General features: G+C 34.5%; 1 protein-coding gene across 5 annotated transcripts in view; it reads left to right on the top strand.

Annotated features, from left to right (window-relative positions):
• WDR17 (WD repeat domain 17) overlaps positions 1-15,627 on the top strand; it is a 79,032-nt gene that overhangs the window by 10,882 nt on the left and 52,523 nt on the right. For 3 of the 5 annotated variants that reach the window (XM_055333786.1, XM_055333785.1, XM_055333784.1), the window contains exons 1-3: positions 595-717; positions 7,274-7,457; positions 11,141-11,371. In XM_055333786.1, the coding sequence (XP_055189761.1) occupies positions 595-717; positions 7,274-7,457; positions 11,141-11,371 (538 nt within the window). Of the gene's footprint in view, positions 1-588; positions 718-7,273; positions 7,458-11,140; positions 11,372-15,627 lie in introns of those variants that run through there. The other 2 variants (XM_055333783.1, XM_055333782.1) reach the window with 1 other exon arrangement.

Below are 15,627 nucleotides of genomic sequence, written 5' to 3'. Positions count from 1 at the left end.
GTATTGTTAACGCAGCCTGCGGACCTGCCCTCTGTCCCATAAATAGTTATTGCAAAGATACTGAGTTACTGTAAAAACAGTGATGTTCTCTGACAGAGGCTACAATCCTCCCAATATTGGCTTTCAGTGTTTTACATTTGAAATTGCTGCCCTGCATGAATTACTAGTATTTAAAAATCAGTAGGTTTTACGTAAAAATCTAGATACTTCATTTTCTGGAAGCTTGTATAAATCTGGCAACATGGGAGGGTCTTCTCCAGTGGCACTAGAACCCGTCAGATAGAATATGGCCTTTCTGTTTCATTGCAGTCCCCATCACTCCTCTAGGGTTCCCATTCCTTGGCCAAATGTTATTTGTCATTTATCATTTTATAATTTCGTGTTTTCAAATTTGGGTTACCTGCTTTGATGTCTCTAGACATTTGGGGATTTCAGCTCTCGTTCTCTGGGAGTGTACATCGAGATTAATAGTCCTAGTAGAGAATTTTTTCAGGACATTAAGATAAGGATTGATGAAGATAGACGTAAAATAATTAAGTTTATTGAAAAATGAAAATGGCTGATGTTTCTCCAAATTTGTTTTTTAAGGCAAACATGTCCCAGGTAAGGCAGGTGGGACTGCTGGCCGCTGGATGTCAGCCGTGGAACAAAGATGTATGTGCTGCCAACGGAGACAGGTTTGCATATTGTGCCACTCTGGCCATCTATATTTATCAGGTAAGATACTATTGATTCTTTTTGATTTCCAATTTAATTAAGTAAAGTTAAAATTTAATACCTATTTTAAAATCCCTGTTATATGAAAGGCTTAGTGCTGTAATTTAATTGATACTTCTATTTTGTTGCTGTTTATACTACATAGGTTTTACAGGTCAGACTTTTAGAAAAATGCTTATATCATAGTTTTAAATTATTGGAAAAACCTTAGTTGATGTCATAAACCTTTATGTGCTGTTCATCAAAAAGAATTTCCTCAAGAATTAAAAGCTTCCAGTTCATGAGTGGTGAGCAATTAGAATTTAATCCTTTTAAAATATATTTCCATATAAGTAGTTGGAATTCATGTGTTCCTTTGTTTCAGACCTGGCTCAGTAGCATTTCGTATGAAAAAAAAATCATAAGTTGAAGAATGTGGATCATCTGTTAGAGATCATTATAGTGAAAACAGGGCAGATATGAAATACGTTGAGCTATTCTTGAGATTCAAACGTTTATCACTCCTTTTTCTCATGTCCGAGCTCCATCCAGACATCTCTTCATCAGTTCCCAATCTATAGAGCCCATGGCCTTCTGAATTGCCCCAGATAGAGGTACCACAAGCATCTTAAATCCAGGTCAGTCTTTCTGCTCAAACCTAGAGTCAGCATTTCAGTGTTAGCAGCTAAACTCTCATCCAAAGCCCCCGTGTGAGGGTTAGCTACCTTAGGGCTCTCTCTTCTACTCACCTCCTGTACTGTAGGTAACCAGGAGCAATCCTAGCATTTAGTAACCTTTATATCCTTCTCACCTAAACTATTATAATAATCTCTTACTATCCTCTTTGCTTCTACTTTGAGTCCCTTTAATTTATACTGCAGTGTAATCAATCATCATGTAATGCAAATCCAGAATTTTCTATCTTCAGCTGCTCCTCATTCTTTCATATTAACATCCAGACTTCGTAGTGTGACATTGTTTTGCAGTGTTTCTTTCACCTCTCGGCTCACCTTGTGGCCCGGGCATAACCAACCTAATTGTATTTTCCAAAACATCTCAGACTCTTTATATCTTGCCTTTGCTTACACAAGGTTTTCCATTTGCCTGCGCTGCCTGTTTAGAGAATGTTTTCTCATCTTTCAAGTCTTGGCTCAAGTGTCTAAACTCTTTTCCACATTCTGCTTTTTCTCTTTCCTGTTAGCAAAGGACCTTAGGAAATGCACTACCTGTCTGCCTGCTTCCCTTTGCCAGTATGAGCCTTCCTTACCTTTGAGTTTCTCAAGTTACTCTGTGCTCTCTGGAATTTAATAGATACTCACTAAATACTTTTTGAATGATATATGTCTTTTGTTGTTTTGAAACACCAACTCATTCCAGTTAAGAGTGAAAAAAAATTATTGGATTATTCCAGAGTAAAAATCCTTTTAATTACTGATACTGTAGTTTATCGACAGTTTAAGAAATCATAGCATTAATCTACAAACCAATTAATTTTCCATGACTTTGAGTTAGATTTTATGTAGTCCATTATTCAACATTGTAGAAACACCCAGGAATCAAACTGCAGTTTCAGTGTAACTCACATTTTTTCACTTTCCATTGCTCTGTACACAAAGACAGCAGCAGGCCTGTCAGTCTCCTCCTTTTCCCTCCCATCTGCCTCCTTTACACTTTGCATGTCTCCACAAGCATCTCACTCCCTAAGATCTCCTACAACATTTCTCCCTTAGTCTTAAGTCCCTGTCTTCTTGTTTTATTTCCTTTTAGAGAAGCAGAACATAAAAGTCAAGGCCAACTGTTCCTGCAGGGAGTAGGGAAGAGAGTAGATGAAGACAGAAGTTAATTTTTTTCATGTTCACATGTGTCTTAAGTTTGATGATGACATTTTATGACTTGAATATTTAGGAAGACTGGGTTATAATTATTAAATTAAAAATTTATGAAGAAAGTTTATGTGTCATTTTTAAAGACTGAAACAAACTAAAAATCACCCTGATTTAGAAATTAAAACAAACTCAGGTGGCAGTTCATTACAGAGTCCACTGCAAAACCTTATTTCAAAGTATGCAAATAGAAGATTACATTTGTATTAAATGATGACATTAACATTCAACTTATATTAATCAGTACTGTTTTAAATGTCATTATCTAAATTGAAGTGCTTTGAAAAATATGCTACATAAATACAAAATATAATTATTTTCAAAGGGAATATTTATTAAATAATATATAGGGTCAATGTACAGTCAGTATTTGATAGTCTGTTGATGCTGTTATTATCAGATCTGTCTGAAATATTAAATGATACTTGGAAATGCCATAAGAATTTTTTCTTTGACCACTGAATTGTGAACTACTCTAAAAATAATTTGTGGTCCAATTCAGTGTAATGGCATGGGCTTGTCATACTGAATTGTAAATATAATAATCCCTGTAAGTTATGTATATTGTGTTTAACATACTACTTGGATAATTTGTATAGTAAGGCCAGTGACGGTCATTGGTGTGTGCAGAGCTTCTTGTGTTTTTATTGTATTTATAGACTCTTCCACTGAATTTCTATCTTATGTAGTAGTTTTTTCTATTATGTGCATTAGACACATTCACATTATTTACCATAGATAACTGAAATCACTGAATAGCTTAAAACGTACAAACTTATCCCTAAACGCACAGAAAATGTACTTATATAAACAGGCCAACTTAAGATTATTATAGCTGCAATACTAATAAGATGAAAACTCCACTGGTACTTGGTTGTCTTTAATAATATTTTCATCTGAAGTTGTTCAGGAGTAGCTAAAGTTTAAGTAGTAATAGATACAGAAATTACAGAAGGGAAAACTGAGGGAAATTATTAGTTCATTAGTCAAAGTTTTATATACAGAGATGTTCACTACAGCATAATGTGTGATGGCAAAAGTTGAAAGTTGCTTAAATGATAAATAATAGCATAATGGCTCATTTTTTCCATAATATGAACTGGATCTCTTCCATTGGCCAAGAATCTCTAGGTAGTAAAAATACAACAATGAACAAACCAGGCAGATTCTTCTCATCAAATTCATATTCTTAGTAAGAACAGGGGGCAGGAAGTGATCCTAAAAAAAATAAGCAAATAAATAAGTAAATGTTGCAGGAAAAAAGTGTTCTATGAAGGACACAAAAACAGGTAATACGTTAGAATCACTGACACGAAAAACAAAAGCAACATAAACAAGTGTGACTTCATCAGACTAGAAACCTTTTGCACAGCGAAGGAAGTCATCCACAAAATGCAAAGGCAGCCCACTGAATGGGAGGAAATATTTGCATATCATACATCTGATAAGGGATTAATATCCAAAGCACATAAAGAACCCATATGACTCAATGGCAAATTAAACAAATGATCTGATTAAAAAATAGAGGATCTAAATAGACATTTTTCCAAAGAAGACATACAGATGGCCAACAGATGCATGAAAAGAAATCACATCACTCATCACCAGGGAAATGCAAATCAAAACCACACTGAGATAGCACCTCACACCTGTTAGGATGACTGTTTTCAGAAAGACAAGGAATAACGAATGTTGGGGAGAATGTGGAGAAAAGAGAACCCTTGTGCACTGTTGATGGCAATGTAAATTGGTGCAACCACTATGGAAAACTCTATGGAGGTTTCTCAAAAAATTAAAAACAGAACCCTCATATGATCTAGCAGTTCTACTTTTGAGGAAGTAAAAACACTAATTTGAAAAGATGCATTTCAGCATCTTTTTCACTGCACTATATCTGAGACCTGGAAGTAATCCAGTGTCCATTGATAGATGATTGGGTAAAGAAAATGTGGTGCATATGTACATGCAATGGAATACCATTTAGCCATAAAAAGAAGGAAGGAAACTTTGCTGTTTGCTATAATGTGGGTGGACCTTGAGGGAATTACGTTAAGTAAAATATGTCAGAGAAAGACAAGTACTGTATGATCTCACTTAAAGATGGGCTTCTTTTTTTTAATTTTTTTAGATTATTTATTTATTTATTCATGAGATACACAGAGAGAGGGAGAGAGAGGCAGAGACACAGGCAGAGGGAGAAGCAGGCTCCATGCAGGGAGCCCGCGGGGGACTCGATCCCTGGACTCCGGGATCATGCCCCTGGGCTGGAGGCAGGCGCCAAACCACTGAGCTACCCAGGGATCCCCTATGATCTCACTTATATGTGGAATCTAAAACAACAACAAACAAAATTAACTCATAGACACTCACAGATACCCAGGATAGATGGGTGGTTGCCAGAGGTGGGGATGGGGTCGGGGCTGAATGGATGAAGGTAGTAAGAAGGTACAAACTTCCAGTTATAAACTAAGTAAGTCATGAGGATGCAATGTACAGCATATTGAATGTAGTTAATAGCACTGTATTATTTATTTGAAAGTTGCCCAGAGAGTAGATCTTAAAATTTATCATCACGAGAAAAAAAGTATAGCTATGTGTGGTGATTGCTAACTAGACTTACATGATCATATAGCCGTATATGCAAATGTCAAATCATTATGTTCTGTATCTGAAACTAATATGTCGATTATTGTCTCAATTTAAAAAAAAGGATAGAGTTATGTTTTGGGGTGGGTGTGGGTGTATAAATTTATTTAGATACTTTGGTCAGAAAATACCTTTGTAAAGAGGAATCTTAGAACTGAGACCTGAACAGGGAAGAATGAGTGACCATGAGCTAATCGGTGGGGAGAGCATTCGTTCTTTGACTTATTTCACTTAGCAAGATACCTTCTGCCTCTACCCAAGCTAGCCATTCTGACGGGTATAAGGTGGTATCTCATTGTGGTTTTGATTTGCATTTCCTGGCTGATGAGTGATGTTGAGCATCTTTTCATGTGTCTTTTGGCCATGTGTATGTCATTTTCTTTGAAAAATATCTATGCAGGTCCTCTGCCCATTTTTAACCACATTATTGGTTTTTTTTTTTTTTTTTTTTTTTTTTTGGTGTTCAGTGTTAGAAGTTCCTTATATGTTTTGGATATAACTCCTTATTGGATATACCATTTGCAAATATCTTCTCCCATTCCATAGGAATGCCTTTTCATTTTGTGATGATTTCCTTCACTGTGCAAAAGCTTTTTAACTTGGTGTAGCCCCAATAGTTTATTTTTTAACCTATTTTTTTTTCTTCATTTAAATCTAATGGAAAAATTACAGAAAAAATATTCCAAAACCAGGGTTTTTTCCTCACAGATGTAGGTATAGAAAATATAATAAAGCTCTGAATTATTATGCATATTTAAATAAATTTACATTTATTTTTACTTGTTTTAAAATTATTGTTTTGCTCCCTTATTTTTTTTAAACTTATTGTTTTCTACTCATTATTTATCAGGGGAATGCAAATCAAAACTATAATATCACCTCACACCTGTCAGAAGGGCTAAAATCAACAACATAAGAAACAACAGATGTTGGTGACAATGTGGAGAAAATGCCACCATCATGCACTGTTGGTGGGAATGCAAATGGTGCAGCCACTGGGGAAAACAATATGGAGGTTCCTCAAAAAGTTAAAAATAGAACTACCGTATGATCCAGAAATCACAGTAACGGGTATTTACCCAAAGAACACAAGGATGCGATTTCAAAGGAATACATACACCTCTATGTTTACAACAGCATTACTTAATAATAGCCAAGATATGGAAGCAGCCAAGTATCCATTGATTGATGAAAGGATAAAGAAGCAAAAAAAAATATATATATATATATACAAATATATATATTCTATTCTATTCTATTCTGTACACACACACACACACACACACACACACAATGGAATGTTATTCAACCATAAGAAAGAATGAAATCTTGCCATTTGCAAACAACCTGGATGGAGCTAGAGAGTATAATGCTAAGCGAAGTAAATTAATCAAATAAGGACAAATACCACATGATTTCACTCATTTGTGGAATTTAAGAACCAAAACAAGCAAAGGGAAAAAAAAAAATGAGAGACCAATCAAGAAATAGACTCTCGAGTGCCTGAGTGGCTCAGCTACTTAAGCATCTGCCTTTGGCTCAAGTCATGATCCCTCCCTGCTTTGGGCTCTCTGCCCAAAGGGGGAGCCTGATTCTCCCTTTCCCTTTGCCTCTCCCCTCTACTCGTGCTCTCTCTCAAATAAATAAAATCTTAAAAAAAGAAAGAAACAGACTCTTAGTGTTAGAGAATAAACTGATGGAGGAGAGAGGAATTGGGAGGGATGTGAAATAGGTGATGAGGATTAAGGAGGACACTTGTGATGAGCGCTCGGTGATGTATGGCAGCGTTGAATCACTGTATTTTACACCTGATGGTAGTATAACACTATGTTAGCTAACTGGAATTAAAATTTTTAAAAAAGATTTCTTTCTATTCATTGAATACGTTTAACACCTGAAAGTAGACCAAGGCTTGAAATGTGTTCATATCATGTTATTAGTTGTACTAATTTTCATGTATGTAGCTTTTTAAAAATAATGTGATATTAAGAAAAAGTGTATTATCAAAAAAAAAGTACTGAAATGTCTTGTTTATATATTTTTTTTAGTTGGATCACCGTTATAATGAATTCAAACTTCATGCCATTATGTCTGAACATAAAAAAACAATCACAGCTATCTCTTGGTGTCCACATAACCCTGATCTGTTTGCAAGTGGCAGTACCGATAATTTAGTGATCATTTGGAATGTTGCAGAACAAAAAGTCATTGCTAAGCTCGACAATACAAAAGGTATATTTATAACTGGAGTTTATTTTATTAAATGAAATATTTTTATTTTAGTAAGCAAAATAATTAAATTAGCTCAGATTTTAAAGTACTGGTTTTTAAACTTTTGTAGTGCTAACGTATGTATGAAATACATTTCACATTGTGACTCATTGTGTGCATACATATGTATGAAACTGAAACAGAATTTCGTGAAATGTTTATACTTCATACACCAGTCATTTAAAAATAGTCAATACCATATGGTTTCATTGATGTTTAAATATAACAAAAATTCCCAAAATAAGTATAGAAATAATACTTGGTAAGATTTTCTTAATGGGACAGTTGATCAGCCTGTTCATTGGTCTACAAGGACAGTGTTAGGCATGTTACCTGTGCCTAACTGAGCTGGTTTCTTCCTTTATTTTTCACTGTGTCAAGATAGAAAGTCCTAGTTCACCCAAGTAGGTCTTAGTGAATTGAGTATTATTGCACTCTTTCTAGTTAGCATCTTACCCCATAATGACTACGTTATCATTTTTCTGTTGTCACAGATGTCACAATAATTCACTTTTTGAGCACGACGGATGTGTCAGTTATTAATTACGATTTTGAGAGCTACGGCTGGATGTGTTTTTGATGTGCAGTTGTTTTTTTTTTGTGCAGTTGTTTTCTAACAGTTGCTGGTTATAGCTTTGACTTCTAAAAACTGAGATGTGGCAGTCTCACTAGCTGTATTTTTCTCAGTTTCTTAAAAATGTTCTTTTCAGTATGTAGCAACAATATTGAGAATTCACAGGCAATTATATGTGAATCTTGCTTCCAAGATAATGATGCCTTTTGGAACCTTTGGATATGCCCAACATACTTATAGTATGTTTCTTTTTCTTTGTCTTTTCAAATTTAGGTCATTAGGAATGCTAAAAATACCAGTAAAATAAACCAATTTTGTTACACAACTTTCATCTTAAAAAAGTATTTGCCAAACAAGGTTAATTTTTAAACTAGAAAACTATGAATCTCATTCCCAAGTTCATATAACATGCTTACCGTTTTCACCTGCAACAATTCCTGAGCTTCAGTATTAGATAGTGTATAGTGTATTCCAGTCTCTGAGCAAAAATGTTTTTGAAGTCAACTGTATTCAGTGAGCTTCCATGAATTACATGAATGGTAACAGTTTTCCTTAAGGTTTTCAATACATCAATGAGAAAAAGCCAGAATACCTTTGGTGCAAAGCTTTATCATGTATAAACAGCAATTGATAGCCTCAATCAAGATTTTTCAAGTTTTTCCGATCATACTTGTTTCTCTACCAATCACAAATCCTACAGGTTTTTCCAGTATTGTTTGTATCGATCAATAGTGCATTTTCTCGGTACTTTATATTCAGTTTATGTGAGATTAATTTTAAGAAACACAATAAATACTCCTTAAATGCCACATGATGTCAGTTGGTCACACAAAATCCATACTGGACTATAACTGCATAATAATACTTTCTAAATGTTATGCGTGGGTACAGATTAGCCAATATATTATTGTATTATCACCTAGTTTATCCACTGATTTGTCATCAAGCACTATATGCATCACCTCCATTCATGATGTAAGAGTTTTTTTATTCATGAGCTGTGTGTACCATACCTTCTTTTGCCACTGAGCATACAATTAAATAAGACCTTCATTAGCATTTGTAGAATTATTAAATAATTGTGGTAACAGTTTTGGTCACTTTAACATATTTTTCCTTTCCTTACATATTTTCTTTTGAAAATTTTCAGAGTTAACAATAATCCTCTTGCTGTTTCTAAATATCTCCTTAATTTGAAGATTGAATGCTTTATTTTATTTGCAAAAAGAATATTATGAAAATTTTGGTGATTTTCATTGTAAATAATTCCCTTTGAAATGTCTTAGACTCTGTTTCTTCTTTTGAGAATCCAGCTTAAGCAAAGTGGAAATTTATAGTCACCTTTTTTTGAAAATCAGTATTAGAACTTACACATAACAGCAGTTGAACTTGAATTTATTTCTATATTTTGTATTTCATCATTCTGTTTTCCGTAATAATTCATTTAAAGGAAAACAAGTATTTCTTTAAATGTAAAATGTTAAAATTATCATCAACTTGAAAAATTCACACTTAATAATATCTTTTCAGGGAAAAAAAAACCAACATTGTTAGCTGGATTATAGTACTACTTACCTATCTCAGAATATTTTGGGAAGAATTAAATGAGCTGATATTTTTTAGAGCTCTTAGAAGTACTTACATTAATAAGCCACTATAGAAGTCTTTTCTGTTTTAACTTTTAGACATTTCTGGTCCCTTCTTTTCCTTGCTGCCTTTCTGGAAATATGCAGAGAGCCAGCATTTCAGAGGCTTTCTTCAAGTGTGCCATGGTGGTTTGACCCATTCAGAATATCTTGCCCCTTATTGGGAAATTCTTCTTCTGTTCATGTATCCTATAACCACATCAGCTTTTTATTGGCCTTATTCATGGACTCTTTCATTCCTTGTATAAATATGTATGTGTTACCACTGTATGTCAGGCTCTGAACTAGGCATTAGGCTTCCAGTTTCTCCCTCTTGGAACATGAAGGACTGTTGACACAAATTGAATTCACTGTCAATGAACAACAGTTGACTCTGTGTCTTTGTTCATGTCATTTTCTCTTCCTGGGAAATACTACTCATCCCATACATTAAATATAACTGCTCCCTCAGAATATAACTCAAATCCAGATTTTTCCCAGGACAGTTGCCCAACGGTTCACAAACCTCTCTACACATCAGAATCATTGGAAGAACCTTATTACAAATAGATTCCTGGGCCCTAATTCCATATGATCCGAGGTACATATTCCATGTGCATTTGTTAAAAGTATCTGTGTTGGGAGAATCATGACCTCTGTCTTGAGTTACAAATTTACTGTGACCCTTATTTTATATATGTTTTATTCTTTCACAGTAATAGTAAGAATACAGTTAACTTTTGTATTTCTTTTATAGTATAGTTTAAAAGTGTCTTTTACATACATTATTATATTTCCTTTCCTAATATTCACATAGAATAGGTGTTCAGCTATTTTGAGTTCTATCCATTTTATAGAGGAGATGACAGAGGTGTAAGAGGCAAAGTTATTTAATTCATCTGAAGCACCACTAATATTTGAAACTAAATCCTTAAAACACATAGATTGTGGTGTTTGTTATTAAATCTCTGTAGTAGCATGTAACTTTTAGAACATGTAATCTTTATCTTCGCAAGATACTACATTTATATCTATATTTAAGATCCTTTAAATCAGGTATCTATCATATCCCATATTAGCTTGTACACCCAGAATGCCTACAGCAAGTCTACACAAAAACTCAAAGAATTGATTGCTTTAATGTATAGTTTCTGAAAGAAAAATCTGTATAAATTTCAGAATATTTGAAGCACATTGTGGTATTAATAGTTTTAAACATAAGTAGGTACTGTTCCTTGCATTATGGAAGCACCTTAGTATGTGGCCCATAGTCTTTAGGGTTACTTTAGAAGTCCAACTCCCAACTAAGAAGGTGGTAATTTTTTTAATAACAAGCCTATTCTCATATTTTAAGTTGTTTTGGAAATGTACAGTGGAAATAATATTTTACGGCACAAACTAATTCCATGTGTCTCTGTTACATGTCTCTGTTTTATTTATTGTAGGGATACCTGCCTCTCTTAGCTGGTGCTGGAACGTAGGTGATGCGGTGGCATTTGTTTCCCACAGAGGCCCACTCTTCGTTTGGACCATCTCAGGACCAGACAGTGGAGTGACTGTACACAAGGAGGCTCATAGCTTCTTGTCTGATATCTGTATATTCAGATGGCATACCCAAAAAAAGGGGAAAATTGTATTTGGTCATATTGATGGAAGTCTATCAATTTTTCAACCAGGTAAGAATTTAATTAGAGTCTCTTAAAGTTTATTTTTCTTTCCTTATATAATTCCTTTCCTACACAGCATATGGCCAAAATTAACAATATTTTAATTTTAAAATATTAGCTGTGCAAATTTTTGAAGTAAATTTTTACATGAAGTAAATTTTATTGTAATATACTTAACTCAGCTGTGCAGGTTGTACCTTGATTTAACCCAAATCCAGTCATTTGCCCCGTATTTTTACTTTTTAAAGTCAGTTTATTTCTGTACATTTTCTAAGAAAATGGCCTGAACGAACAAGGACATATAGCAGAAGAATATGATGACTTACTAATACGACTCAAAAATATTTTCCCACCTACTTGTAAAATGCCATTGTGATGTTGTCGCTCCTTAGCAAAGGAGATAAAAGGAAATAATAAAGCTTTGGATCTCCCAATCATCTAATTAATCTAGCTGAATAAAGGGGTCTGAGAAACTAATTTATGTTTGTTTTTTTTTCAATTTAAACAATGATAGAACATGTAATAGAAAGATCTAAAAATTACCTGAACGGTTCTCCACGCATAAGGAAGAATGGCTACTGTCTGAGAAACATGCTCTTGGCCATCTGGCATGTCTGTTGATGTATGTGACTCCTGACTCGCTAGATAGATAGATGGATTAGGATAAGGAACACTACTTTCACAAAATGTAGTACATTCAATTTATCTGAAATAAATAGAAGAATAAAGAAATTGAAGTTGAACAGATGAAATCACAAAAATTTGAATAAATATTTCTTAAATAATCTTTAAGATAGTTATTTATTAACATTAAAAAATGACATATAAAACATTGATATTTTGGGGCCATTTTCTCTCAAATACATTTCAAACAGGACCTGTTAATTTTTAAAGAAAGATAACAAGTCTACATATACTTCTTCCCCATATCCCCTCTGCTCTTTGCACATATTCTCTTGTTCCTTCTGGTTATGCTAATTTAACTTGGGGAGAGTTTTATCTGTTTCAAGTTGGAATGGGGAGGGATCTGTGCATGTTTTTTGGCTTCATTTGGATTTGTTGTTGTCTTAGATACTTCCACCCTATCTGTTCCTCTCATTGGAAGAAAATTATATTTTACAGTTGGTCATTTTGATCTGGTCCATACCACTTCTTTTCCCTCCTTGGCTCTTTGATCTGCGGCAGCCTTCCTCAGTCCCAGGGAGGTAATTTAGAGACAGTCAAGATGACAGTGTGCTTTGTGGTTCCTCCTCTTGATTCTCTGTGGTCTAGAGGTATAACCAGGTCTCTTTAGGGACTCCCCCAGTACTTCCCCAACCAGCCTGCACCCAGAGATCTCATAAGGATTGTGATTTTTTTTTTTTTTTTGAGAAATCTGTGTGATACTGAGCTCTATCTAAAGAGGAGAACTTTAGAGTGTGTACTTACTTTGGTCCAAATTTCATTCGAGGTATTATTCATATTTTATAATTTGTCATTGTGGTCATCTCCTTTTTCAATGACTAGGGCTTTCTTTTCTTGTTTTATTACTGTTATTAGGCAAGAACAATCATTTAAAAATTAATTATTTTTAAAGTATTATATAATACCTTTATAAAAAGGTATTATAAAAATACCTTTTTAAAATTAGGCATTTTTGAAGGTTTTAAGTAGTAAGACATTGAGACCTTGCATTATGTATCGAAGATACAAAACACTGAGACATTGTATGCTTATTCTCACATAAAAAGAATAGGAAGGCATAAAGACCTCCTTTGCCCTTTGCATCTCCCTTTTGTGAATTGAAGTCAGGGTGGAATGTATGGTATTTCAAATTCTGACCTGTGACTTCCAGAAGAGGCCATCATTTTCCCATAACTCATCTTCCAGTTACTAATTGAAGTAATTTGCTCATTTGTACCTATTCATCAAGTGTTTTATTTTTCTGGATCCACCATGTGTTCATTCGCTAGGGCTGCCCAAATCAAGTTCCATACCCTGGATGGCTTAGAGAACAAATTCCTTGTTGCATAGTTCTAGAGACCAGAGATAAGAAATCAAGGTGTCCTGAAGGCACCGGGGAAGCCTCTGCTCCAGACCTCTCCCTTAGCTTCTGGTCATTCCTTAGCTTGCTGCAGCTTAGCATCAGTCTTCACACGGCATTCTCCCTGTGTGCATGCAAGTCTCTGTTCAAATTTCTCTTGTTTATAAGGACACGATCATATTGGATTACAGTTCACCCTAATGACCCCATCTTAGTTTATCATCTGCAAATACCCCATTTCCAAATAAAGTCACATCCACAGATCCTTGGAGGTTAGGACGTCAACATCTTTTTTTTTTTTTTTGATGGGGGGGGGACACAATTCAACCTATAACAACCCCATACGAACTTCTTGGCCTCATTTATTTCATAGGATGTTTAACAATGAATATGTACAAAACATTAGCAAAGGTATAAGTAAGCCTGCCATGTGTTAGCCTTTTGCTTATACATGAGCCAGGGGGTCATGAAGGAAATACTACTTTTTTATTCTGATGTTACATTCTATATTTCGAGTTTGAAGCCTTGAGAATGATAGCATTAGTACTGGTATTATTATACTTTTTAATTTTCCTGAAGAGTGGTCACCTTTACCTTCTTAATGATTTATTGGCACAACAGATTGTCTCTATGAAACAAGATAGAATTTATGCTCTCCAGGTTTTTGCAGGACACTAAGACCTCATGCTCTCTGTTGTCCTATCTTCATCTCTCTTGGAAGAAGAAGGAAATACTCACAGAGGTGATGCAGCTGGCTTTTCCACCTTCTCCCTTTCGTTCTGAAAAGCACCACTTTATTCTGTATTATATATTGGATTTTCATGTAAAAATTCACCTATGAACAGAGAATTCTAGGGCCAAAAATATTAGAAAACTGCTTTAGCTATTTTAAGTTATGGTTTGACAAACCAGGTTGTCAGAATTTTTTATCTTCATGATAGAAATGTTTTCATTGAATTGACTTTGGTGTTGTTCCAAGGATGTGCATTAATTACGTTTGTATGGTTTTATTTTAGAAATGTTGATGACATTGTCCATATGTAATACTGTGTTCCTTTTTGAAAACACACAGGAAACCTGTATTTCTGGTCTCAGTTCTGGGAAAAGTTGTGCTTCTCCTGAGCATATTTTTTTGTCTTTTTGTTTTATTTTTATCCTATGGATACCATGAGTTGTTACCTTACATGATTTTTTTTTTCTCTTTTCTTTGGCCACTGGTCTCAGAATTCAACAGCTGTATAGCTGTATAGTATAATAATGTTCCCTCATTATTTTGTTCTTCAACTCCAATTTGCCTTTGCCCTAGTTTTTGTTTTGTTTTTTTTTATATAGAAATTATCAGCCTTATCTTCTTATTGACTTACCTTCTCAAATGCTTCTGTCCCTATATGACAACACAAGTTCCCTGATATTTGTATAATAAAATAGAACATAAATAATAACAAAATAAATATATAAAATAATGAAAGTATCATCAACTATTATGGCTAACTAAAATTTTATAGATTTAGTTTTTTTTAAAAGATTTATTTATTCATGAGAGACAGAAAGAGGCAGAGACACAGGCAGAGGGAGAAGCAGGCTCCCTGGGGGGAGTCTGATATGGGACTTGATCCCAGGACCCCAGGATCATGCCCTGAGCCAAAGACAGATGCTCAACTGCACCCACGTGCCCCTAGTTTTCTATATTTTTATAAGAAAAATGTTGGTACTAGAATAGAAAACAGTGACTATAATTCATAATCATTTGACTAGGTATGGGGCTTTCAGGCAACATGATTTAGGTATTATAGCAATTTGCATCGCATATTTCCCCACATTTGTGTCACTTGTTTTTATTTATTTTTTCAGATGTTGGAGTATTTTTCATAAACCATTGATATTAACTGGCACATGCAAATACCTAAACGTTAAGACATAGCTTTAGTACAGCGTAGGTTAATCTTTTCTCTCTCTCTCTCCCTCTCTCTCTTTCTGACTTGTAATGATTGGCTCTATTAATATTCAGTCAGTACTGTTTGTTACATCAACTAACAGGTTAGCAGATGTTTATTCTGGGAAAGAAGAGGCAAAATTTTCTTGATGATGATTGCAAAAACTTGATAAAGCCAAATAAAAGAAACATCACATGTACCTACAATGATTTTATATGCAAAAATTTTAAATAAAATGGAAGGTCATCATCATAAAGAATAGGGGTGCCTGGGTGGCTCAGGTGGTTAAGCATCTGCCTCTAGCTCAG

This window comes from Nyctereutes procyonoides, unplaced genomic scaffold (assembly GCF_905146905.1).
Source record: "Nyctereutes procyonoides isolate TBG_1078 unplaced genomic scaffold, NYPRO_anot_genome, whole genome shotgun sequence".
Taxonomy (NCBI): domain Eukaryota; kingdom Metazoa; phylum Chordata; class Mammalia; order Carnivora; family Canidae; genus Nyctereutes; species Nyctereutes procyonoides.
The sequence above is the reverse complement of the archived record's forward strand: the minus strand, read 5'-3'. Positions and strand labels throughout refer to the sequence as shown.